The sequence below is a fragment of the Macaca thibetana genome, chromosome 9 (genome assembly GCF_024542745.1).
Source record: "Macaca thibetana thibetana isolate TM-01 chromosome 9, ASM2454274v1, whole genome shotgun sequence".
Taxonomy (NCBI): Eukaryota; Metazoa; Chordata; class Mammalia; order Primates; family Cercopithecidae; genus Macaca; species Macaca thibetana.
Window position 1 is genome coordinate 123,935,420 of NC_065586.1, and position 27,950 is coordinate 123,963,369.

Genomic DNA, 27,950 nt, shown 5'->3' on the forward strand with positions numbered 1-27,950 from the left:
CATGAGGAAAGATGAGCTCAGAAGTAGGCAGTGACTGCTGGTTTCTCACCGCTGTCTGTGGGATGTCAGAGCAGCCTACGAATGTTCTCAAGTCCTGGGAGGCAGAGGCGTCTAAGGGGATGAGGACCAGGGCTAGAGAGCTGGTCAATTATTATGAGGGATCCATCCTCTGCACCACTGGCTGACGACTTTATCTGCCTGAGGCCCCTGAAAGTTCTGAGTGCTGGGTCTGAAGAGTCCAGAGGGGCGCAGGGACCAAGGGACCCCAGCTTCTCTCTACACTGGAATTTCAGGGTCAGAGGACCCCTGACTCTGAGCCATCCCTGCCCCCTACACATCTTGCCTGTTGTCTGGGTTGTAGAAAGGCAACAGATTAGTCAACCAGAAACCTGCTGTGAGTCTACCCTGAATGACCGGTTCCAGTGTAAGAGAAAGAGGGTTGCTGGGTAGGCAGGGGTAGGGAAGGAGCGCCAACTCTGCTTAGCACCTGCTGCCCTTTGCAGAATCTGCAGGGTCCCAGGCCCTCCAAGAGGCTGAGCAGCCTCAAAAGGCACGAAGCTGCTGGCGCGTACCTGCGACTCCACCGGCAGCATACAAGGGCATCACTAGTGCATGGCCATGTGAGGCAGGCTGCAGGATCACTAGGCGGACCCTGAGAAATATCATATCCAAGGACGCAATGCTCCCATCCTGCCTAACCCACAGGGTTTGTTGAGATGATCAGACACAATTATAATGACAAAAGCAAAGCTCACCTGGAGGTTCCCTCCTGTACCCCAGTGCTTTGCAAACACTAACTCACTGGCTGAGCCCAATCAGTTTGACAACAAAGTATTGATTTCTCTAAAGTTATCATCATAGACTATATGAAGAGCATGTATTTTACACAACTTACTTATTTTGCAAATATGGATAAACCTTGTAACCCAGATCATCATAACAAGACCATGTGGCTTCATTAGAGTCATACAATGTTTCAAGGGTCATAATATGACTAGTTCAGACCCCTTCAAAATAGTGCTTCAGGCAAATCCATTCACCAAATGTAAAACAATGTCCATTTATTAAGTCATTTTAAAACAGCAAATTACTATTCATTGTCTAATGAATTGTTGCCTCACTATGCCATCCACCCATCTTGTAGGCCGAGGCATGGAGGTGTTCACCCTTCCGCACACCCACCTGTGCTTGTGAAACGCACACCCACCTGTGCTTGTGAATAGCATTAAAGCCATTTCTACAGACTTTGAATGTGTAGTTTCATTATCTTCTGCCTTAAAACACATAAAGGAAACCATTCTCTTCATCTCCCAAATTGTGAAATAGAGTTCCATTTACCTGCTTCCCACGTTTTAAAGGTCATTTGTGATATAAGTACTAAGAACATGTTTCCCCCTAAGGAAACCGAGCTCTGCTCCAATACTGAGGTGAATAAATGCAGTGCTGTCTCCACGATACACATCATTCACACAAACACACGATGTGAGTGCCTATTTAGCAATTGTTTCTGCGGGTTTGTTATCTATAGCTGTTTCCTCTTCATTGCTTGTTCACATTATTAAAATCTGATATAAAATGCAAGCTTTCAAAGAATGTGTTTCTAGATCCAAAGAATTTAGAAAATGCTCACTGTTGATCAGATTTTTACAAATACATTCAAATTTAATATTAAGAGTAACTTTGAATAAGTAGGACTTTAGGGCAGAATGTGATAGAGAACCGACCTTTCAACGAATGAGCACAATTTGTGACTAAATACCTCTTTTAAATGGAGTTTAGCAATTGCTTTCTGAATAGCTGTCTTAACTGTCCAACAGTAGCTCTATGGGGGCAGACACCCTGATTAGCACTGTGCTAGCCACATCGCAGGTATCCTGTGTGTATTTCTTAAATGAAAAATATTCTTTCTAAGACAGTGTTAAAAAATAATGAGTAAGAAGGTCATTAATCCCTGGTAGCTTCATAAATGAGATATTCTTCTGCCCAAAGAGATGCTGCTCTGCAAATCACACCCAGGAAATTCTGCTCCTTTTGGCCCTAGTCCCATCAAGACATGCAAGGTGATCATTTCAGAACCCTATCAGTGTTCAACCTGGCTAACTTGTGAACTAGTCAAGCGCAAAAGATTCTCAAAGTGATTTTCTGGGAAAATAGTCTACTGGAAAGAAGGTCAGATCCATTCTGTTGCCTTTAAAAAATTTTCCTGGTTGCCCACTGGCTTCTCATGAAACCGGGAACCGCCCAATCTGTTCTCAAAGGGCTACCCTACCCCATGCCCGCATTCCACGTTTGCCCTGTCTCTGACTCAAGGAATGAATGCCTGCAAGCCACGGTGTTCCAACCCATTTCTCCCTCAGTCTCTAGCTGGGCAGGAGCCTGCTGATGGATGACACACTCCCATCAGACCTGCCACAGCCGGGTCTACACCACAGAAACTAAGGCTGTTGGTTGACATGGTGGTTGCTAGAACTTGCTGCAATGTTTCATTTCCATTTTGACTGAATTCACCACAATCCTATTAAACCAAAAATATAATGTTTAGCCTCTTTACCATATAGACCACAGGGCTATCATTTTTCTCTTTGATCTTCTCATTTCTATTCTCTTTCTGACCCAAACCCCATCTTGGAATCTCAAAAATGTGTTTGAGGATCACATATAATCACTTTTACCCACCATTGGGTTTGAATATGCCAGCAACTGACGGTCCAGAGAACCAAGTCATTTACTCCAAAGTCTCTCTTTGCCTCCAGCACTTGGTCCTGGAAAGGTGAGTTCTGAAACCCTCTGTTCTCAGAAGTCTTCATGTATAGAGTAGAATAAAAATACCTGGTCCCTCCTGAGGGGAATGAGATCATAGGAGCTGAAGTGCTTTGAGATACTCAAAGGAAAGAAACATGATACAACCTTTTATTATTTCAGATCGTGAGACCAGGTCAGAAGGGTCGTTACGCTCGTCATGATGCTACTGCTTTGAAAGCCACACAGACGGGCTATATTTCCCATTCATTTTCCCCAACCTTGTGGGAGAAACTTTTCAGGAGTACAGCATCAATGAAGAATACAGTGTCACGAAACACAAACACTGTCATCAATGACAGTCACGTTACCATGCTGAATTGTCCAGAGAAGCTGACCAGTTACTACTCAGGGCTGATGTAAAACAGAGGCAATGCCAAAATGAGGTGAAAGAGAATTCAGAATAAAATTCCGTCCCTTGGAGCATATTCCATCGGTTTTCTCTGCTCCTGCTTCCGCTGGTATCTGGCCTTCTGGTAGAAAATGATGATGGTTACAGTGACCATATTTAGAAGAATGATGAGCAGTATGAGCCAGAACGAGTATCCGTAACTGTGGGTCGTTCCTTTACTGGCGGTTGTCGGGTAAAGCACGTGGAACAACTCTTCGGAGAGAAGGTTGGACTGTGTGTTCGCCACAAACAGTATCATGGTCACAAAAACGGAGGATGCTGCAAAGAAGATGGAGTTTCATGCATGGCATAGTGATACAGTTTTTAATGTCACTTATCTTTACGGAACACATATCTGTGGGTATGTATTGAGTATCTGCACGGGAGTTTACACTCTTTTAAGCACTAGGGAGAAGATACAAAATTGTAAGACACAAAGTAGATGTCTAGGCATAGAACACTAAAGATTGTGCAGGGCTGTGTATGACCAACAGCAAACATGCTGACTCAAACGCTTTCAGAAGTAGTTGTGCAACTGGTCTACCAAACAGTGCACTTCCTAGGTGGTGAATGCAGTAGTAGTGTGCTGAATGAATGAGTGAATAGGACAGTTCAGAAAGAAGCTGTATAAGGAGGTCTGGGAAGAGCTGAGGAAGGACAGGGCATCACAGATGGACGAAGCTGCCTCAACAAAGACCCTGGGTGGGCAGTGGGCCTGAAGCATCTGGGACTGTGAGATACAAGCTCAGCTGCTGGGGAGAGGTCCCAGGGTCCTAAGAACTGGGTACCGAGACTGGGCTGCCCTGCGAGCCACAAAAATGCCATCCCAGGAGCTTGAATCTCATGGCATATGATGCCACTGGCAAGAGTGTCTAATCAGGAGGGATCTCCTTACAAAACTCATTAGAGAAGAGAACTTATTGTACGTTTCTGTCTTCCCTTTTTTATTCTTCACAATATCCTTCACTAGAAAACATGCTTTTTTGTTTGTTTTGAGATGGGGTCTCACTGTCCCCTGGGCTCTGAAGTGCAGTGGCATGATCTCAGCTTACTGAACCTCCACCTCTTGGGCTCCATTGATCCTACCACCTCAGCCTCCTGACTAGCTGACTACAGGCACATGACACTATGCTTGGCTAATTTTTTGTGGAGATCAGCTTTTTCTATATTGCCCAGGCTAGTCTTGAACTCCTGGACTCAAGTGATCCACCTGCCTCTGCCTGCAAAAGTGCTGAGTGTGAACCACTGTGCCTGGCCTTAAAGAATATGCTTCAGTACAGACTTGGGAGAGCCATTTTTGTCTCGTTAAAAGCACGTAGTTCTGCAGTCAGAGAGAACAGGATTGCAAATCCTAGCTAGGTGAACTTGGACGAGTCATGTAGCCTTTCTGAGTCTCATTCCTCATCTTCCAAAGGGGATGAGATAGAAACAAACAAACAAAAAAATGTAGATTAGGGCTTTTGCGGTTGCCTAGGGCTGGAAGTGGGCTGGGAGGGGGTGATAGCTAACGGGCATGGGGTTTCTTTTCAAGATGATCAAAAGATTCTAAAATTGGCAGTGGTGAGGCTTGCACATGTCTGAGAACATACAAAAAACCATGAAATTGTATACTTTAATGGGTGAATTATATGGTGTGTGACTCATGTGTCAATAAAGCTGTTAAAAGAAAGGTTGTGGAGGATAAGGATGCCTATGTTCCAGGGCCTGTGATGAGGCCGGTGAGTAGGTTCACCCAGTGAGGTTTGATGTGCAGAGGGGGCCGCCAGGGGATCCTGGCCACAGAAGCCCTTTGAGACTCTGTCTGCCGCCACGTACCCGGAACTCAGTGGACATCAAATGTATCCTGCTATAACCCACACCTAGGGAAACCTTCCAAACGGTCCTTCAAAAGGCCTTAATTAGAGGGGCTTTGTATGAGGTGAATGTTTTAAACGCTCCTTGATGACAGACCTTCATCCTCAACATAATGGTTTTATTTCTCAATAATTTGTCCGAACAAAAGCCCTGGCCCTCTGAAGCTCTCCGGGTGCCTCACGGCCTTAATTATCTTTCATTTTCCTCTTGTGAAGTTTCTTATAAAAGCTTAATCATAAAGGGGCAGGATGAATATAGGCTAAATGCTTTTTTCCAGAGCGGGCTGCCTAGAACTTTGATTTGAATCGGGAGGGGCTGACACACAGACGCAAAATGCCAACCTGAGTCCCCTTTAGTGACGAGATGCCCAGAGCCTCTACCTGCCAGGCTTCTCCAGCCTCTGGGACAGAAGGACTTACAGGGGCTGGAGGAAGCCCCGGGGTAGATGAGGAGCTTCGGAAGGCTCACGGACCCTGGCTTCTGTCCTGGTCTGTGACCCTCGGGCCCCGTGACCTACTGATCCCTTTCTGCTCTCTGGGTTCCCCAGTTGAGACACAAATGTATTTGGAACAGGCGGTCTGCAAAGTTCTCTCTGGCTCCAAGCTTCTCTCAGTCGACAATTTTATCCCCTGAGGTCAGGATGCAGCCTCATCAGGTCAGTGTGGTGCAGAGGGTAGGCTGAGGTCAGAGGTCACGGGAACCTAGGAAGTGAGACTGCTATTTGTCTCCTCAAAGCAGAAACTGCTTCTTTCTATCAGAAACAAGCCAGCAAACCCACTTCCTTCCCTACCCAACATCTGCTGGCTAAGCAGAGGTTGTTCAAATCCAGCCCCTAGGGGTTTGGAGCAATTCCTTCTGGCCCCAGGACTCCCAGAGGTCAGTCTGATCGTGCTCTCCCACAGCCATGACCCAAGGCAAGAATTAAGGCATCTCTGCACACAAACCCTTCTGCAGGCTGAGCCTCCTTGAAACTGAGAGTTTCAGTAAGTTCTCCAACCCTCAAAGCTCCTGTGAAGAAAATCAGGGCCCTCAAAGGGTTACTTTGGGCAAAAGTCAGGCCTATCAAAGCATTAGGGTCAAGAAGCCTCAAGGGGCATTTAGAGGAAGCCAAGCTGTGCGAGGCCTTCTCCTAGGCAGGCAGCAGAACGCAATCTGCTCCTTCCACATCAACCTCTCAGGCTGCTTTCTGCCCACCTCACAGCCTCCCTCTGTGTGTGAGAACTTGCCCCTGAGCCAGGAAAGGAAGGTGGCAGGAATTCCCTCTCTATCCAATAATTCTTTGTGGATAGGAGTAGGCAGGGCTGCAGGGAGGCTGTCTGGCCCCTGTTTTTATTCCCAAACACGCATGAGGCCTCTGCTATATGCAAAGCCAGCCCATACTCCACTGTGGAGGAGCAAAGATGTGGAAGCCACAGCCTATGGAAGAGGTGGCAGACTTTGAACCCTGCAGGCTGCAGACACAGCAATGCTGGGCCCCTGTGGTTTGGCCGGCGCCACACCTGGCCCTCCACTCTGGCCCTGGCACCTGTTTTCCCTCCAGGAAGGCAGTCTTCCTTTCCCACTCACCCCTGTGGCTGGGGAAGGGCCGACTCCAGCCCCAGCTCCAGGATGGGCAGGTAGCCTTAGTCAATCAGTGGATGGCTTGGGGAATTCAACCCTGCTGGCCACAGAGATTGGTCAAGGGATGGGAGAAGGGCAATGCCAGTGTGAAGTAGCCCAGGAGTTTCTTTGAATTTGAAGGAAATGAGAAGTTTTTTTCTCCTGGGGCTGCCACCATCAGCAATGAGCCCAGAGTGGCCAGCAGTCATCTTATCTTCAAGAGGATTGATCCAGCCAATTAATGAATGATGGAGTCAACACCGAGGATTCTGATAGATGGAGCAATGGCAGGAAACAGTCCTCATGACACGGGCCAAGACCCTAACTCGAGCTGTGTCTGAAGTCACTGCTTCTCGTGCTTTCTTAGTTACATCAGCAAAAGTAAAAATAATCTATCTCTTTGCCCTGGCCATGGGTACCAATTGGTTTACCTTTGGTTTTGGTTGACAGGGGTGAACCATCATCATGCAAGTAGCTTGGGCAAAGGACTCTGGCATTCAGGTGAGTATATCTGATTTTGTAACAAAGTCCCTTAACCTCTGACACTCAGCTCTGCTCTAAGAAAGAGAAGCAGTGATATTCATTCTATAGGACTGTTGTGCCTCGTCCATAGTGGCTGCCCTTTAAATTGGGGGATTTATTTGTTTTTACCACCAAGCAATACAAGCACAGAAAGAAAGAGCCAGTCATATATGAATGTGGTTAAACCAGCCTGACCCCAAATCCTCGGAGCTGGGGTGTGATTATGTAATGCAACCCAGCCCACCTGTAGTCCTGGCTTAATGCTTTTCCATTTTAAAAAGCATCCCTCACCGTCCTACCTGTGCTGCGCTGGGGCCGGTTTTTACATCTCAACTCCACATCAGTGATCTCACATTGGGAGTTTGAAAACGGTCACGTGGCTGTGCTTACACCATTCCAATCACCAGGGCTTTTTTCTCTCTTTGTTTCTCCCCACTGGAGAGCCAGTTGTTCATACTCCTCAGCACATCTCTACTACATGGCATGGAGCTGCTGGCCTCCTCCAGCCACCTGCGCCTGCCTCGTGGTAAGGATGACACCCAATGGAGGGACAGGATGGTGCTGCTCTCAGCCCCTCCTTTCAGGCTTCCTGACATGTCTGATATCCAGAGCCTCCTTCTTGTGCTTGAAAATTTCAGGCCTGTGTTAAAATGTGTCACCTGAAGCTTCTGTGAAGCCACCTCAGAAATCATTTCCTTAGGACAGGCTTCATTCCCAAGGTCCAGTTGCAATGATGGAGAGAGGGAAAGAACAGGGGAAACCTGGCTGCCTGGGGGGAGCAAGGCCCTGAAGGCAGCTGAGCAGGGCAAAGAGGCACTTCCCCGGCCCTGCTCTGGGCAGATGGGCAGGCGCAGAGCCCTGGCAAAACCCAGTGAAAGCCAAAAGACTGTGAGTCAAAGCTGGGACCCACTTCCCATCTGGGCTCCATCCTCCCAGCACCACACCCATGAAACAAATAAAATAACCAAGCAACACCACCCAGCCACACCCCAGGCTCACAGGTAGCCCACAAGAAAGGTATTGCCCCCAGATTCTCTTATGTGCCATTATCTGTGGCTCTGTGGCACAAGCATGCAGAGATGTCATGTGTGGAGACTAAGTGGACTCTTGTCATGTGGAAGAGGAAAGAGAAGGAAGAGTGTGCCAGTGTGTTCATGTGTGTGTGGGTATGCACATGTGTGTGTGTGTGCATGTGTATGTGTATGCACATGTGTGTGCTTCTATATGCCACACAGAGCCTAGTTTGGAGTTAAGCACATGGCAGGAGCCCGGTCAATATTTTGTTGACTTTTGTGCATTTTGACTTCTTCTGTTAGAGTCTCAAAAGCAAAGGCTGGCTTGTTATAAGTCTCCTCAATAGTGTATTTAAAACAGAATTATATTTCCAGAGATGCTTCATAAACACTTTGGATTGACAAAATAAACCCCAGCCCTTAGCTCATGGGAGGTCCTCATAGTTTCCTTGGTGTAAACGTGACTGTATGTTCCTGCGTGTGTGAGAGGTGGAGACACGGGGACAAGAGGGATGCGGTCCTCTGCAGAGCACCGGGTCTCACAGGGCCACTCACCGCTGAGCCCGTTCCAGGTGTACACCCCCATCGGCCCCAGGAACGTCTGGTAAGGGTTGCTGATGCTGTTGTAGAAGGTAAACCCGGAGCTCAGGAGCGACGTGAGCAAACTCAGGACCAGGAACAGGATAGTCACCAAATGCAGAGTTTTTTGGGAAGAATTATTCAGTATCCCTAAAACTAAAATAATGTTTTGTGAGTGCATAGCACATAATGCAAATACCAGCTCTGGGCTGGCATTCCTCCCCACCCTACCCTCTTAGGTACTTGAGTTAGCAGTTGTTGGATGTCAGTAGAGGTATCAGGAACCTCCAAGTCATGCAAGAATAAGACCTGCATTCCCCACAGGAGGCTGCTTGTTGAATCAGTGGTTGGATGGGTATAACCACGACACTACAGATAACTGGATATTGAGCCTGGTTTTGAAGTCCCTTAGGAGAGAGTTTGCCTTCCTGGATACTGGCAGCAGGGCTGGCTAGCCTTCCCACTATGAGCTCAGGCTCCGTCCTTGCCAAGGTGCTTTTCACAGTTTCATCAGTGCCCCTGTTGCTCTAAGCACTAACTCGGCTTCCACTTGGAGGCACTCACAGGACGGGTCACCCTGAAAACTTGTGCACTCTGAGAATCCCATAAGCCCTGTGGTGTCTGGGGTAATTCCATGAGTCAGGGGTGGCATCAGCAGAGAAAAAGCTAAGAAAGGTGACCAGGAAAGTGGAAGCTGAAGGCTGACATAAGAAATTGACTTCTGTTAGTGCAAATTGAGGTGTGAGTCCTACTTCAGACTCCACTTTCCTGGAGACAGAGAGGACCAGATGCCCACAGGGCTCCAATGCTGGAGGCGGTTGGGAATTTGCCCGTGAGTAAGCCTTGACTCTGCTTTCCAAGGAGAACTCTTCTGAATCCTAACAGCATTGCATGAAAAGTACATATTTCTTAAGTGCAGAGTAGCTCCAGGCATAGAAGGACACTCATAAAATGAAGCAAAGGTGCCCTGGCTGTCAGTCCTGGGTTCCTGGTTTTGCAGGCTTCTGACCCCCACCAGCCATATCCTCCACCTGCTCTTTTGTGGAGGATGCAAGGCCCAGGCACCACAGGGGTGCACTTACATGTAAGCCCAGCCCAGCCACGGGCTGTCAGGGTGCGTGAGGCCCTGTGGAGGAGGCCAGTACATTAAACAGTGTTTACAGGGACGTTCCACGAAAGTCACCAGGACATGGGAGAAAGTGATTTGGGAGAAAGTTCTGAGTCACAGTAAGGCCACAGCAACATCACTGGGAACAGGTGGGTCAAAACAAGTGAAAGTCTCTTTCTTTCCGTGCTGGTTTCTCTGATCTCCAGGGAGAGAGCCTTGGAGACCTCACATCTTTATCTGGAGCAGCTTGAAAGAACAGAAAGCGAAAAGGCCAGGAGGATCTCTGTTTCCTGGGCCTAGGGGTGGTATTCCCTCAGCGTATGCCCACGGATCGAAGGTCAAGGAGTTCCTAATGGAACCAGAGTGTCACAAAGAATTCAGAGAATAGGCATGGGAGGTGGGAGACCCCAGGGTGCTGTGGGCACCCATGGGAGGGGCCACCAAGTCCCCTCCCCTTTCCCTCCCCGCATCACCGTAATGATTGAAAAATTCCTCTTTATGCTGAGCCCAAATCTGCATTTCCACAACTTAAACCCAGGGGTCCTAATTCTCCTTTGGGAATCATACAAAATTCACTTGCTCCTTTCCTGCCTGGCAGCCTGTCCAAATATTTGAGGAGGGATATAAATCCCAACATGATTAACAGCCCATGTCTCTGGAGTATTCTTTGTTGGGTGTGACTGCAGAGTCCCTGACAGCCTGGCCCGCTACACATACTTTATTCTGACTCTATTTCTCTTTCTCTTTTTTTCTTCTTTTTTTGGAGACAGGGTCTTGCTGTGTCACCCAGACTGGAGTGCAGTGGCAAGATCATCGCTCACTGCAGTCTTGATCTCCCGAGTTCAAACAAAGAATCCTCCTGCCTCAGCTTCCGGAGTAGCTGGAACTACAGGATGTGCCACCACAACCACGCTCAGCTAATTTTTTAAAATTTTTCTTTTTGAGTTGGAGTTTTGCTCTTATTGCCCAGGCTGGAGTGCAATGGCATGATCTTGGTTCACCCCAACCTCTGCCTCCCGGGTTCAAGCGATTGTCCTTCCTCAGCCTTCCAAGTAGCTGGGATTATAGGCATGTGCCCCCACGCCCGGCTAATTTTGTATTTTTAGGAGAGATGGGGTTTCTCCATGTTGGTCAGGCTGGTCTCCAACTCCCACTATCAGGTGATCTGCCCGCCTTGGCCTACCAAAGTGCTGGGATTACAGGCGTGAGCCACCATGGCCAGCCTTTTAAACAATTTTCTGTAGGGACAGGATCTCACTATGTTGCCCAGGCTGGTCTCCAGTTCCTGAGCTGAAGTGATCCTCCCTCCTTGGCCTCCCAAAGTGCTGGGATTACAGGCATGAGCCACCACACGTGGCCAGATAGACACGGGGCTCCCAGTGAGACCCGACACTCCCCTTGGACAGGAGGATATCCTCACTCCATTTTTGAACCTCTTAATTCTATCCGTTCACTATTGTTTTCTTTTTTGGCTTTTTAATCAGCAGTGTTCTACAAGGAAGAAAAGTTTCCTCCCACTGAACAGACAGTAGGCATGAAGGAGATGTGGCCGGCAGCTTGCAACCAGGTGCCTGAGACACAGCCTCAGGGGCTGCTGGCAAAAGGGTCCTGTGGTAAAGACCCTCATCCAGAGAGCGCGGGCATCCCAAGTGGTGCTGGTCTCAGGGTACAGCCTCCTAGACCAGGAGTGGGAGAAGCCCCAGAAGCAGCAGTGACAGGTAACCCAAGGGCCCTGGCTGCAAGTGAGAGTGAGAAAGTGCAGGAAAGAAAAGGGCAGGAGAGAGAAAAGGGCAGGAGGAGGGCAAGGTGGATATGCCTCACAGTGGTTGGCATGGCCGCATGTCCCTTGAAAACCCATGAGAGAAGGGAGCAGCCCAGGAGATGACCGGGCAAGCCTCAGCTCAGTGGCATGAGGATGATGGCTTCACCACCGTGGCAAGGGAACATTCTGCTCCTCAAGTGGAACTGGGGACTGTCAGCAAAGTCCAGCTCGCACAGGTACAGCCTACTTGAGCTCAATGATGACTGGACTATTTTGAAATTTCTGCTAATAACTCATAGAACACGGTGAAATTCTCAGCATAGTCTTGGGCTATGCATCCCAGGGAAGAGCTCTAGCGGGGCATGGGTCACACCAGCCACTGCCTGCTGCCTGGGTGGGGATGGGTGGGACCTGCTGGGCCTGCCTTCTGGGTGAGTGGGATGTGGCCACCTGGGCTGGGATGGTTCCCATCCCTGACCTCAGGTGACGTCTCTTGCCTCTGCCTATTGCTCACTGTGGAGGTGCAGCGGATGCGGGATTCATATTGCTACAATTTAGCACACACTTGTTTTGAAAGTAATAGAGGATGACACCGGAAGAGAGGAGGAATAAAACTACAGCACGTAGGACACACCTGTTCAGGGGCACAGGTCAGAGGCTGCAGCTGAGTCACTGCTGAGTCACCATAAGGGGAATCGCTTCTCATCCCACACTCGCCAGCTCCTCCTGGACGCTAAAGGGGAAACTCCGAGGTCTATCCCAAAGTTTGCTGGGGACTAAATGAACTCACTCCTTAGCAAAGTTTGGTAACCAGTAAGAAGTAATTTGGTTACTTAACTAGAAAATAGAAACTTCACTATTAAAACAAAAATAAAAATTTAAAAATTTAAAAAGCTGTGTCCAAGGCCCCTGAAGTGGCTTGCAGTATTTTTCTGCTTCACACACTTCGTAAAAGCGGTTTTTGGATATTCATTGGTAAATGGTTCACATTCCATTTTTTTTTTTTTTCAGAGTAAATTAGAAAGTGACAATTGAATTTAGCTTTGTTTGTGACTTTTGGTAAGGTCTAATGATGTGACTTTTCCAAAGGGAGTCATTTGGGGCCTGTTGACTCATATTTTCTGCATTTTAAGGTGACAATTCATCTTGATTCTAACTGCTGGATTTTGAAATTATTTTCTGGCTTTCTGAATTTCCTGCCACACAGGTCTGACAGCTGTATCTCCCCTCCAGCTCCTGGCTCAGAACTTAGACAATAAAAGCTGAAAATTCAGGGAAAGTCATCAAGAATGAAATGACAATAAACTTACATAGCATCTGACAGCTGCTCTCTAACTGTAAAATTAGCAAACACATTCCGTTCTTTTTCTTCCTTTTAGGGGGCAAGCGTGTGAATCAGGAAAGCCACCTCACAGGTGGCGCTAATTGTCCCAGGAAACAGCCAAGAACAACGTGGCCACAGAGGAGAGCGCCTGACCCGCAGATCCCGCAGCTGGGAGGCAGAAGCGTGCTGCTGGGCAGTGGATAATGGGTGCCGCTGAGAGCCGTCCGGACATCCGGGCTCCCCACGCAGGGAAATGTAACCCTTCAGGCCCCACTGGCCATCTGCCTTTTGAGTTCTGGTTCTCGGTAAGTCCTCGGACATCAAGGGAGAGCCCATGGCTTTGTGAGTGGATGGGTGGGAATTACCGTGACTCCCTCCATAAACACCTGGTCACCAGGGAGCCTGAACAGGGCAGCTCCCAGTACCTGAGGGAGGAGCTCGTTCTATCAACAGATCTCCAAGTGTGACTTGGTAGCTCTCCCAGGGAGCCCAGGCTGGTGCCCCAGCCTCTCAGAAAGTTGCCAGGGTTCCTTGGGGAGAAGTGGCCTGAGCCTGGGCGGGCACCCTGTTTGTCCTCTATACTCTCCCCTCCCGGTGTGGTGACATCCCTCGGGGCAGAGGATGAGCCTGAGCCTGGGCGGGCACCCTTTTTGTCCTCTATACTCTCCCCTCCCGGTGTGGTGACATCCCTCGGGGCAGAGGATGAACACTGCTCTCCAGGAGACTCTCCTTATGCGGACAGGACAGGAGTAGTAAGGTGGGGGCTCTTGATGAATTCTGGAGAAATAAACTTCATTTGTTCTTCTCTTTGCAATTCATTAGTTTCTGCAGCAGATTTATTTTTCTAATTATTTTTAGCCTGGACTAATGGTGCAATGTTGAGCTCCCTGAGAACACGTGGAGGTCGGTGGAGAAAAGAGAACTAGCGGGCGGGGAAGTGCCAGGTGGGGAGAGACTTGCGCCAGCTGCAGTGGGTCCTGACCCGGATGCAGCACTGAAAGGCCAGCCGGGAGCCGAGCTTTCCCTCAGTCGGCCTTGCTTCCTTTGCAAGGTTGTCTAGAGCTTTTTGCCAATCAATTAATTTAATTTCAAGCAGGCCACATCCAAAGGACTTAAAAAGCAATACCCAGTACAGCAATGCCTGTCACTCTAGTGCCTGGCCTTGGTTGTTGTCAACACTGAATTAGGATCACCTGGGAAGATTTTTTAAAAAACGAGCAGGTCAGGGCCTCACCCCGCGGAGATTGCTATTCATCTGGTCCAGGTGGGGATGCTTCACCCGCATCCCAGGTGATTCTACCTTCCGCTGCAGGCAACGTGACTGCTCAAAGTCCCACACATCTGCAAATCAGACTGTTCTTGGAACCGAGAACAAAGAGTGCAATGTCACAAGAGGAGAAATATCTCTCATAATCAAGTCCAGCCTGGGCTGGTGACACGCTGTCTCCACAAAACATCAGAAAAGTGGCTGGGTGTGGTGGTGCTTGCCTGTGGTCCCAGCTACACCAGAAGCTGAGGCAGGAGGATCTCTCGAGCCCAGGATGTAGAGGCTGCAATGAGCTATGATGGCACCACGGCACTCCAAACTGGGCGACAAAGCAAGACCCTGTCTCAGAAAAGAAAAGTCTTGCCGGGTGCGGTGGCTCATGCCTGTAATCCCAGCACTTTGGGAGGCCAAGGTGGGAAGATCACTTGAGGTCAGGAGTTTGACACCAGCCTGGCCAACATGGTGAAACCCTGTCTCTACTAAAAATACAAAATTTAGCCACCCGTGGTATACATTCCTATAACCCCAGCTACTAGGGAGGCCGAGGCACGAGAATTGCTTGAACTCAGGAGGTGGAAATTGCAGTGAGCCGAGATAGCGCCACTGCACTCCAGTCTGGGTGTGAAGCAGCCTGGGTGATGAAACAAAACAACAACAACAACAACAACAAACTATCATAGAAACTTTTCCTGTCAAAATGATTCTGTAAAAAATACGTTCTGGTCAGCGCGTAGGCTGAGTAATATTTGAAATGACATTCACGGGAATTCCATGCCCTAAATGTGAATGACTCATCTTGCCATGATTGCCAGTGTGAGGAAACAGAGCACACCATGCTTCCGGATCCTGACCACATTTGCAAAACACAGAGTTAAAGGAATGACTTCCTTTTACATGGCACCCAAGATCCAGAAGTGAGAGGGAGGTGGGTGGCCACAGTGTGAGCTTACACCTCCTAGCAGCTCATTTTTCAGGATTCTGTCCTCCAACGGGGCTTTGCAGGCATGTGTTCCCCCCAAACCCTTGCTTCCATGCAGACCTGCACATACCATGCCCCAGCAGTGAGTGCAGGGCACCGATTTTAACTGAGGAAGGGTCTTTCTCTCACACTGGATGGTGAGCCCTCCAAGGCCAGGAACCATGTGCAATTCCTTTCAGTCTCCTGAGCCCCTCATACACGCAGCAGCTGCTCAGGGAAGTGTTTTGGAACAGAAATCAGATCTCCAGAACTTTGGGAGTAGCAAAGACAACCTGCTCACAGGTGGACATACAGGACCTGCCACTTTTCATCTGGATGTTGGGCAAACCAGGATGCACCCAGTCAGCCTGAGCTGCCTGTACCCTCCAAGTTACACACTGGAGAATTTCCTTACCAGGTCTGAAGAACGATTTTCCCCACAGATTGACCAACGTTGGCTGAATTACTTTGGCACTTTGAAATCAGCCGTCATTGCTTCCTTCTGCTATTTTGTTTCAAAATCGACAGACAAAACTGGCTCAATGTGATAAATACCATGCAGAAATACAGCAGAGCTTTGCAATAATTATTACTCTTGGGAGACTCTTGATGTGACCTCGCCCTAGCCAAGAAGCTCATGTGGTCAACTTCTCAATTGGAACGGTCAGTCCACCACTGTTGGGCAAGAAAGGGGCATTTATACAGATTTGATTCTACTGCCCATGGTTGGTTTCTGATTTGAAAGAAGCCCCGGGTGGCCATGAGAAACCATAGGACAGCACCCATGTCTCATTGTGCACACTGCAGGGCTGCTCCCAGGTGAAGCGTCCCAGGATTGTTAGCAGCTGAACACCACAAGTTGAAGGTTCCAGTAAGATGACTTTCCCCTGTCTGAAAGAACTGCTTACAGGTGTTCAAGCTCAACGATTATTACAATCATTGGCAATGAAGACCCCCTAGGCTCTGAGGGGTCCTTAGGTGTCAACCAGAGTGACAGTGCAGCACCTTCATTAATTGGGTGGCGGTTCACCTTCTGCAGCACCAGGAGGTTGGGCAGTGACTTGTGGAAAGTCAGAACGTGGCTCCTCAGTAACAAAGACTGAAAGTAGAGATCCAGCAAAGGGAAGGCAAATATTCTGCCTCACTGTGCTCTCACCTGGGCTGCCGCACCTACCTGGCCCTGGGCCCTTTCAGGGACGAGTGCCTGCTCTGGTCCTCTGACATCACCATGCTCACCTGCATGCACACAGGGCTTTAGAGCCAGGTCCTGACCCATCCTGGCCTCCTCTGAGTCTCCGTGCATAGAGATAGTTGATGCTTTCTTTGAAGCCATTTATCTCAAATTGGAAATCAACTGGTTCCAAACAGACACCATATGGAAACCAAAAAAAACTGGTAGGTTTTGTCTCTTACAATTTTTTAAATGTGTCTGAGGTTTCAGGACACTTTTTGGTTTTGAAAATGCTATTCATATAACTGAAAGCATGACTGAGTCTTTGAAAGTTGCTGGAAAGCCAATGTTCCCCATCCTTATGGGAAGCTGAGGTTGACACCAGAGGAGATGTCCCTGAAAGGCTCTGGCAATGCCCGGGGAGACGCTGCTTTTGCTAACATCTAAATGACAAATGTATAACTTGGGAACACAACCAGGCTGCTTTGGATTTAAGAAAATAGTTTCATTAACAAAGTCATAAACACACTAGAGCTAGAACCTACAGCTAGTGTCCAGGACTCAAACTTCTTTTTGCATTACACAAGGACTAAACATTACTTGTGTATAGGGTAGAAAATGATGCATATTTATGAGTCAAAAGGTAATGATTGTATGATACCCAGTAATGTCTGTATAATACTAGCATACAACTTTGTTCAAAACAAAGTCCATTTAATGTGTTACATAACTTACAAATGTTTTTAAATTTAGAAAACATGAAGGTAGGTATCAAACTTCAAAAGCCAAATAAGTAGCTAAATCAATTTATTATTCTCAATGAACTTTTAATATTCTTCCATTGAAAGGATGGCATTATTATATAAGAAATCAGGAAATAAAAAGTTTAGGAATTCCTATCAAATATACAATTAATAAATTAATGGAAATTTAATATAATTCCCAACGATTAGATATTTTGGAGGTAAATTCAAATCAGTTAAAGAAATGAACTTGAGAAACAGAGATAATTAATTTCCCATTTTACTCTTTCCTGCATAGACGCCACTTGTGAAATTCTAGACAGAGGTTGTGGGTCCAACTAAAAACCCAGTCAATACAGTTAAAACATGCATTCCTACTGGCTATTCAATGCCATATTGCTGTCACATATTTTTACTTATTTACTTGTCAATCAACTTGGTAGGTGTTATTTAAATATCACCACTGCTGGAATGATTTAGACTATTGTACTAATAGACACAAGCAGAACTGAGGAAGCTCAAATAATGGCATGGCAAATTTCCAAAATTATCTTGTATTATTAGACTTGCATCGTCAGCCTAACCCAAAACTTACAAAGAAATTATTTTTGAATGGTTATTTGGCCCAAATATAGAATGACATAAACCTGAATTCAATCTCATGATATCCATTCAAATTAGTTTATCATTTACCTGCAAAGTTTTTGTTTGGTTCTGCAAGTCCGTGACTCAATTCTTGACTACTTTCCCCATGAAAAAGTCCATAAGTGATGAAAATGCTCCCATTTGAAGCAGAGTCTCTAACAGCAATTGTACTGGTGATCCATGCTTGTGTCCCAAGAATCGAGCAAATTACAATGAAAGACCCAAGGCTGGTGAAAAAGCTTGATAAGAACATCAATGTCTTCTTTGTGGTAGGCATTTTCACAGGAAAATAAGTTCTCTAGGACAAAAAAATGAATATCTTCTTATAATACTTTTGGACCTTATCATTTGAAGTCTAGTACTTAGAAATAGAGTGTAACACTTTGTTGTCAAATATAAAATCTCACTCTTCCTAAGGAAGGGTTATGCTAATGGACATTGAACTCTGAACATGGTCATAAAATTTACAGTAGCTGAACTTTGGTCTGGAGTAAGAGGCTGCTATGGTTACAGCCAACCAGCATGAACAAGGGGTGGGTATGGTCTTCCCAGGGACTTCCTCAATCACACAATTAATTTATAATCCTTGGCCAAGTGTCATGGAAGCAAGTTTAGCCTACCATATCATGACAGGAGTAGAATTCCTAAATAATAGGGTGTGGAGGATCTGTATTCCCAAAGTGTTGCTGAGTCTAGCAGACAACAACCATGAAATCCCAACTTCTCCAAGAATTATTGGAAATATGTAAACATATACTTCTCTATTGTGGACATTTATGTTGTTTCAACTTCACAATTATGACTGAGAAAGAACACACAAATATCTTTAGGCATAAACCTTTATTCATAGCTCCACTTATTTCCTTGCTTAGACTTCTAGAAGTTTGATAAAGTCTGTGGATTTTTCTGAAGTTGTTGCTATGCATTGCTCAGTTTCTTTACTCACTGGTGATCTGACTCTTATAATTGTTCCAAGAGGAAATCCTAAGGAGGGTAAGCCTTTTGTCGAGTATACTGTGGAGTGGAAAGAGAAAAGCTTACACCTCCTTATGTTTTATAGCTCTCTATTTTAGACTTTGTATCAGAGAGGTATGGCTTTCAAACTTCCTCTTTCAAATTGGATCATATTTGTGTATTATTTAAATTATATCTTGAGAAGTTTCATCTTTATCACTTTTTAGTACTCTTATAGAGGTGGTTCTGAACGTTCTTGCTTTCAGTCATTATATCTGTATCCACCCTGTTGAGTGGTAAATAGTTTATAAATGGTCATTTCTGGACTTTAGAAAAACTCTCCCATTTGGCTAAAAGATCATTTCATTCATAGCATGTTTTCCATACCACTTTTTACTGTATTCTTTGATTATTTAGTAATAGCATATTAAGTTGGTGCAAATGTAATTGCGCTTTTTGCCATTGAAAATTGCATTTACTTTTAATGGCCAAAAACGCAATTACTTCATCCTCTACTTTTCTTTAACAACACCTAACTTATTTGTGGAATTAGCTGATCATCTGTCTTTTCCGTTATTGTGACTAGATGACATGCTCTAGGAGGTGGACATGTTTGTTTTATGTACCACTGGATTCCAGGGACTCTCAAAGAGCCTGGCCCAGAGAAGACACTCAGCAAACATTTGTTCAATAAATTATTGGAGATACGTACACACATACTCTACTACTGTGGACACTTATGTTGTTTCTATTTCAAAATTATGATTAAGGAAGAGCAATGCATGAACATCCTCATGCATGAACCTTTGTTCATATCTCTGATTATTTCCTAGCTTAGACTTCTAGAAGTGAGTCAGTCTGTGAATGTTACTGAAGCTGTTGCTACACATTGCCCAGCTGCTCATTAGAAAAAGATACCAGTCACCCGCCATGCCCTTAATACAGTGAAGGTACACACTTTCCTACATCCTCAAAACATGTATATTATTGGAAAACTTACTATTTTTTCCATTTAAGTCTATTAATTTTAACCACACTTCTAAAGGGTGGGACAGAATTTCAGTAGTTAGTTCCTTCTGGCCCTATTCCTAGTGTGGAAAATAATTTTGTATTTATTATTGTATTTTGTATTACATAGGCCCATTACAAAAATGTATTCAAATGGAACTGGCAAGAATAAAGAAGGAAGTAGATATAATAAATAATTTATCCTAGAAGAAGTAATTGTGTTCATAGTTGGGCAAAGACTTTCATACCGATAGCTTTATGTCTTAGCTTCCTGCTGCTATAACTGAATACCCGAGGCTGGGTGATTTATAAAGAACAGAAATGTATTTCTTATGGTTCTAAAGGCTGAGGAGTCCAAGGCCAAGGGGCTACATATGGTGAGAGCCTTCATGCTAGTGAGGACTCTGAGTCCTGAGGTGGCACAGGGCATCATGGTGGCCAGAAAGCAAGTGGGCTGACAGTGCTAGCTCAGGTCTCTCTTACTCTTCTTATAAAGCCACCAGTCCCACTCCGGAGAAAACCCATTGGTCCATTAATCCATTAGTCCATGAAAGAATTAATACACTCATGAGGGCAGGGCCCTCATAACTCCATTGCCTCATAAAAGTGGCAACTTTCCATACTGCCACACTGAAACTCACCAATATGAGTTTCAGAGGAGACAAACATCTGGTGTAGCATCATGCACACATTTATAATAAAACCGAGTCCTACTCTATGTTCTATTTTATAATCTGCTTCATAAAAATTTCAACAAATTGCCATGGCAATCCTTTCATGTCAATAGATCACGTTTACCATTGTACAAACCAACCACAAATTATTTCTACAAACCCTTTTTGGTGGACATTGAGGTTGTTTCCAGCTTTCCACTGTTGTACCCATGATGTGGTGATACTCCTTTTATGTTCAACCTTGCTAACCTTTCTAGGATTTCCTTGAGATAAATTCTGAGAAGGAGAATTGTTGAGTCAACAAAAAATATGTGTACACTAGCAGAAAGTGTGTCCCAATTTAAATTTCTACCAACAGCATTTTGCATTAGAGTTCCCAATTTCCACAGCTTCCCCACAGCATAGTATTGCTAGTATTTTTAATCTTTCACAAGCTGGGAGACAAGAAGTAGCTTGTTGGCATTATTTGATTTTTACATGTCAGTTAGAGTTACTATATTTTAATAGGCTTATTACCCATGTGTAGTTTTACTCACACAGTTTTCTGTTTATGATGTTGGCTCATCTATTATATAGAGACGTTTTTTATTCATGACTTTTTGTACAGTAAAGACAGTAAACTTTTATCAGTTCTGTGTATCTTGTGGATATATATATATGTATACTGAAATATATTCATTGAATATATATATTCATTTTGTTATTTGCATTTCAATCATATTTATACATTTATACATTTTAAACATTATGTGTAGATATTTTACTGGCTCAAGTTAAAAATGTCTATGTAACCAAATATTTCAGTCTTATACTTTATACTTTCTGGATTTGGTATCCTAACTCAACAGTTATTAAGGCTATTTACATATCAACTCAAGTTTGTGTGAAACAGAAAAGTGATTTTTTTTTTTTTTTAAGATACAGGATTATTTCACATTACCCAAGGCGAGGTGACAATGAGAACTCAGGAAATTACTAGAACCAGAATTTCTGTTGTCTTCTCTGCTCCTTACTGCATATCTGTTTCATTTCCTGGGTCTTTTTCTAATATTAAATTTTATCTTTGCTGCTATTCTATTGCTGTCTTTTATTTAGTTTTTCCTTTTCTAATTTTCTGAAATGAATGTTTTATTTTCTTATTTTGTTTTTGCATTAATAAAATATTTAAAACCATGAATATTTTCTCTCTCTCTCTCTCTCTCTCTCTCTCTCTATATATATATATATATCTTTGGCTAGGTTCCATAGGTTTTTATATATGTAAATCGGCATTTAACATCTTTAAATTGCATTTTTTATTTCCTGTTTGTTGAGGACAAAGTTTGTAAGATAATTGTATGATAGCATTATTTCTATTTTGGTTATTTGTTTCCAGTTTTCTATAATTTTTAATCAAAGAATGTGATCTTAAAATATCTACTCTTATGATTTTATTGAGATTTTATTTGTAGACAATTTATAATCAGTGCTTACAACATTTTATGTCACTCTATGCTATTCCATTTAATGGATTTACCCTCATTTATTTAACGATGTTTCATTTTGGCCATTTTGGATATTATTAAATTTTTTGCTTATATAAATTTGCTTGAATACAGATCATTAACTATATCCTTAAAATCTCAGGAGAATTGCTGACTCAGATAGACATTTTTAGATTTATTATATTAAATACAGATTGACCCCAAACTGGCTTGCAATTCATAATCCCACCATAAATGTAGGAGAAAGCCCTTTTTTCTCTAGCACTGGAAAATGTTTGTAATTTTACATGAAATATTGCTTTAAGTTACCATTCTATGGTCTGCTTTTCTGTCACTATAGTTTTGGCTTTTCTATAATTTCATAAAAATGGTGTATTATAGTAAGTAGTCTTCTGTATCTGACTTTATTTTTTAGATTCATCTAGATATAGACACACATTTGTTGATCCACTCAGCAGTTGATGGACATTTTGGTAGACTCCAGTTACATCGATACATTATATTTGTTAAGAGGAAAGCTGTTATGCATTTGAGTACAAGTCTATGTGTGGATACCTGATTCCTTTTTCTTGTGTAAATAAATAAGAGAGATATTACTGGAACATGGTAAGTGTATATTTAACATTATAAGAAACCGACAGACTGATTTCTCAAGTGGCTGTTCTACTGTGCATTCCCACAAGAGATGTATGATAGTTTCAGTTGCTCCATATCCTCACCAGCACTTGCTATTATAAGTCCTTCAAAATTTGTCATTATAATGAGTGTTTACTGATATCTCACTGTGGTTTTTATTTGCATTTTGCTAATACTAATGATATTGGACATCTTTTTATGTGTTTGTTTGCCATTCATATACTTTATTTGGTGAAGCCTCTGTTGACATCTTTTGTCCATTTTCTTATTGATTTGTCTTCTTTTTGTTGAGTTGTAAGAATTCTTTATATTTTACACTCAAGATACAATGTTTATTAGATATATGTTTTACATATATCATATATTTATTAGATATATGTTTTACATATATCATATATTTATTAGTTATATGTCTTGCAACCATTTTGTTCCAGTATCTGGGTTGTTTTTTCATTTCCCTAACAGCGTCATTGAAGAGCAAAATTTTAAAAATTTGGTGAAGTCTCATTTACCAATTTTTTCATTTTATGGAATATGGTTTAACTATTATATTTAAGAATTTTTTGCCTAATCCAAGAGCACAAAGATTTATTTTCCTGTGTTTTGTTCTAGAAATTTTATGCCTTTAGGTCTTATATTTAAGGTTATAGTCTATTTCGAGTCAATTTTTGTACATGATACGAGGTAAGGGCTGAGGTTCATTTTTATGCGTGTGGCTAGGATGTTGTCCCAGTTTGGTTTCTTGAAAAGATTATCCCTTCCCTGATGAACTGCCTTGGCGTCTTCTTTGAAAATCAGATGACCATATCTGTGTAGGTCTCTTTCTGGATTCTCTATTAAGAGATCTTTCTTTCCAGTCCTGTGTAAGCTCCAGGAATTGTTTGTTACTCGGCTTTGCCATGGCTCCCTGCCTGGTCTCCATAGCTTCCTCTGAGGTATGTGCCTCAGCACTCAATTAATGATTCCAGGGATCCCTCTAGATTTCTACAGCTTCCCTCTGCAGCTCTCTCCTCTCCAGCACTCACCACCAATCCTAGCACTTTGGCCTCCTCAAACCTTGGTTTCTTTCTGTTCAACTCCAGAAGACCATTGGCTTCTTTCGTTTCCCCTTCTGCACCATAACCTGGAAATTTCCTCCTTGAAAACTTCCTGGGGCAATTGTCAGTCTTACTTCACGTGTTTCTTTTATCTCAGGAATCATGGCCTTGTGCTGCCTGATGTCTGATGTCTATTATAGAAACCATTCCTTCATATATTATTTTCTGTCTTACTAATTTTTTAAGACTATAGGGCCATTCTGGCCTTCTTATTCCATCACAGTCCAAGGAGGTAGTCAGCCTTCACTGAATGACCACACAGCTGTCACATTTTCTTTCCCTTAGAATTTTGTAGCTACCACTTTATTGTCTTTTTGCACTGAGCGTTGCTGTTGAAGAGTCTGAGGCCAGCCATATTTTTTCTCTCTGTATGTGACTGAGTTACTCTGATAGCACGGTTATAAGAGTCTGTTTGTGAAGTGCAGCCATACCCACCTAAATTTTGTTTAGATTATTCTGGTTCATTTTATTCTCCTTTCATGTAATTTCTCTTTTCAATTTGCATATTCAGTTTATTACAGAAACATTTTTCTGTGTCATATTTCTAAATTGTGTGTTCCACTTGTTGAAATTTTACTTGCAGACACACCACTTATCCTCGTATTGGGTTGTCTTTGACCTTCATATCCACTATCCACCCTCTTGTAATTGCTTTATTCCTTTTATATTTTTGCTGTCTATTCACTGTGACTTTCTTCCACAATGATAATTCATTTTTAGCTAAAACTTTTTCCAACTTATGTATTAAATCTTAAGTTATATGGCTTGGACTCTCAACTGGTTTTCTTTGAAGTTTTCTTTTAACTTATCTCTGTTGTTTTATATCTCATTATTAGTCCCTTGTGTAACTGAATCTTTCTTATTATAAGTAAGTTCTTACATAGCATAATACATGCAGAGGAAACTGCTTCCGCCCATTGGATTGGATGTTTTTCCAGCCTGAGGTGTGCTTACCCTTTCTTTTCTTTTCTTCTGCTATGTTGGTGTAGATCCCATTGGATTGGATGTTTTTCCAGCTAGAGGTGTGTTTACCCTTTCTTTTCTTCTCTTTTGTTTGGGTAAATCCTAGGGTATTTCTTTTCATCTTGCTTAGTTTAACATGAGCAGTTCTATGCAACCATTGGTTTATACGAATCCATGATTAGTGAGTTCCCCTGACATCCTTCTTACCTTATCTGGGGCTAATTTGTCTTAGCTTCTCCATGCATCACTCTTTGACTGGATGGTTTTCTATCATTTTTTTCCTAAATACATCCAGGAGGGAAAAAAGTGTACAGATCTTTGCCAAACATGTAAGTCAGATTGGCTTAAGCTCACAGAAGTTTGGGGTGAGGGAAATCTTCCATGTGACATGATGCAGGGCTTCCAAGAAGGTTTCCAGGACATCATTTTGCTCTTTCTGCATCTCTGGGTTGCGTTTCTCTTGGCTCTGCTCCCAAGTTCATGGACTTGGATCCTCATTCAGAACTTTTATCCTCTCAGCTTCAAGTTTATTGCAAGAAAGAATCGTATGCCTCTCCCCTAGAAATCTCTCAGCATTTTACTGGCTCTAATGCTGCCACACACCCACACACCTAGAGCTGGACAGAAGCAGGGAGAGGTCTTGTTGTGTTGTAATTAGGATTACTGCTGAGTTTGGGGAGGCAGAATCGATGATCTTGCTTCTACAAGCTCTTAGGTAATCAGAATCTCCATGCAGTCAAGGACCTTTTCTAACTAGGCTTGGTAATTGCACAGGGCATGGCAATGGGGACTATCTTGCCCCTCTCCTCAGAGTAAGAGGCAGCCTGAGACTCTGCCCCCGAACAGGAACTTCCTAAGGGATGGGCTAGGGCAGACTGAGTCTGGGTGTGCATAAAAGGAAGGTGATGTCAGAGCCTGTGATGAAGAGGCCTCTGCAAGTTGAAAACAGTCTAGAATACAAAGCCCTCACTGCCATGCTTTAGGAAATGAAATATGTAAAAACTAAATTTCTATTGTGCTCAGTAACTGCTAAGAAATAAATATCTGTATCTCATTCTTAGGAGAGCTTTCCTTAGTGCTGTATTATGTCTCATTACCAACTTTTTCCTCAATTGTAAGAGCAAACTGAGATTATATACCAGGTGGAAACTAGGTGAATAATACATCATCCTACCAGTGATAATGTTCTGTGGATTATGAACTTCACTGTGAGAAATAAAGAATTTATGTCATAAGTCTTATCATTTCTCAAGTTAGAGGAAAAATATCCTTTTGCCAAAGTATAGATATTTCTGAGAGTCCTGTGATTTTTGAGTGAGGAACACGAGTGTATTCAATGCATTATGAGATCATCTGAAGCAGGCCATGGAAGGCGCCGGTCATGGTGGTGCATGCCTGTAGTCCCAGCTACTCAAGAGGCTGAGGCAGGAGGATTTCTTGAGCCCAGGAGTTCAAGATTGCAGTGACCTATGATCACACCACTGCACTCTAGCCCGGGTGACAGTAAAAGACCCCATCTCAATGAATAAATACATAAAATAAAATAAAACAACACTGAGACACATTTTTATCAAATTTCTTGAAAACAGTGATAAGGAGAAGATTTTAAAATCAACTAGAGGAAAAGGGTACACCACCAAAACTACTGATAATAAGCAATAAAGGATGAATCTCAGAAAGAGTTTGCTGCCTAAAAGAAATTAGAAATAACATACTACATGATTCCATTTATATGAAGATACAGAGTAGGTAATACTACCTGCGGTGATAGATTTCAGAATAATGGCCATCTTTGGCAAGAGTCGGGAGATTCTATCGGAGGAAGAAACATCAAAGAACTTTCTAGATTGATGGAAATGTTTACTGTCTTGAGAGGAGTATGCATTTCACTAGTTTATACACTTGTCTTTACTCATTGGCATATCCCTTAAGATCTGTACAATACATGTGTACTATTCATCAGTGAAAAGCAATTCAAGAAAAATAAAAGAGTTCAAATGTGGTAAGGATCTGGGGGAGGGCCTAATTATTGTTTTTTTCTGGGTGAGTAGAGGAATCTTCCAGCAAAAAAGACCTGTCCTCTTGATTTCAGTAATTGTTAACACTTGGGCATAACTTGGAAAAAGAGGAGGAGAGGGAAGAATAGTTGGGTAATGTAAAAATAGATAGTTCTGAACCTATTCATTATTCAATCTGGTACATCCTAGAGATCAGAATAACCATCCTGACTGTGGTTACTAAAAGTTACCTCTTGGTGGGGACAGGTCCTGAACAAAATCATTGAAGGACTCTGGTGTTGTCTCAGTGTATTAGTCTGTTCAGACATACGTGAGACTGGGTAATTTACAAAGGAAAGAGGTTTAATGGACTCACAATTCCATATGGCTGGGAAGGCCTCACAATCACCACAGAAGACAAAGGAGGAGCAAAGGCACATCTTACATGGCGGCAGGCAAGAGAGCATGTTCCCTTTATAAAGGGAACTGCCCTTTATAAAACCATCAGATCTCGTGAGATTTATTCACTATCATGAGAACAGTATGGGGAAAACCCACCCCCATGATTCAATTGCCTCCCATAGGATCCCTCCCACAACACATGAGGACTACGGGAACTACAATTCAAGATGAGACTTGGGTGGGGATGCCGCCAAGCCACAGCACTCCGTTTTCCCTTCCTTGCCCTGCCCCACAGCCAATCAATGATCAAGAACTGCTTTTTTTTTGGCCGGGCACGGTGGCTCAAGCCTGTAATCCCAGCACTTTGGGAGGCCGAGACGGGCGGATCACGAGGTCAGGAGATTGAGACCATCCTGGCTAACACGGTGAAACCCCGTCTCTACTAAAAAAAAAAATCAAAAACACTAGCCAGGCGTGGTGGCAGGTGCCTGTAGTCCCAGCTACTCGGAAGGCTGAGGCAGGAGAATGGTGTAAACCTGGGAGGCGGAGCTTGCAGTGAGCCAAGATCCCGCCACTGCACTCCAGCCTGGGCGACAGAACAAGACTCCATCTCAAAAAAAACAAAAAACAAAAAAACAAAAAAACCCTGCTTTTTTTCCTCCTAAGGCTGAATAACTTTATGAGAATGTTTCTGTATGATGTTTAAAAGCAACTTCTTATGTGCTTTCCACACATTGATTTGCCTTTTTTTTTTTTTTTTTTTTTTTTTTTTGCTTATCCTCCTAGACAGTATTCCTGGCCTCAGCATTTTAATTTTAATTGACATCTATTGGGCCCTCTAAGCGTGATGGGCAGTATCTGATTTTCTGCAGAGAAACCCAAAGGCCCAGTCCTCAAGTAAAACAGAAGACAAGACAAGTAATTGCAGTTAATATCAATAATTGCAGGAGCACTGCCTCAAGCTGTGTTTTAGAGGAAAGGAGCTAAATGGTTGGGTGTA

General features: G+C 43.7%; 2 protein-coding genes across 3 annotated transcripts in view; one reads left to right on the forward strand and one right to left on the reverse strand.

Annotated features, from left to right (window-relative positions):
* Positions 1–27,950, forward strand: part of LOC126962584 (peptidyl-prolyl cis-trans isomerase A-like) — an 890,552-nt gene that overhangs the window by 440,216 nt on the left and 422,386 nt on the right. The gene's annotated exons all lie outside the window — the stretch shown is intronic.
* Positions 1,502–18,175, reverse strand: CLRN3 (clarin 3). Its single transcript, XM_050803800.1, has 3 exons — positions 17,784–18,175; positions 8,734–8,913; positions 1,502–3,469 (listed from the first exon to the last, which is right to left on the reverse strand). Exons 1-3 carry the CDS (start codon positions 18,010–18,012, stop codon positions 3,198–3,200), a joined length of 681 nt encoding a protein of 226 aa, XP_050659757.1. The 5' UTR covers positions 18,013–18,175; the 3' UTR covers positions 1,502–3,197.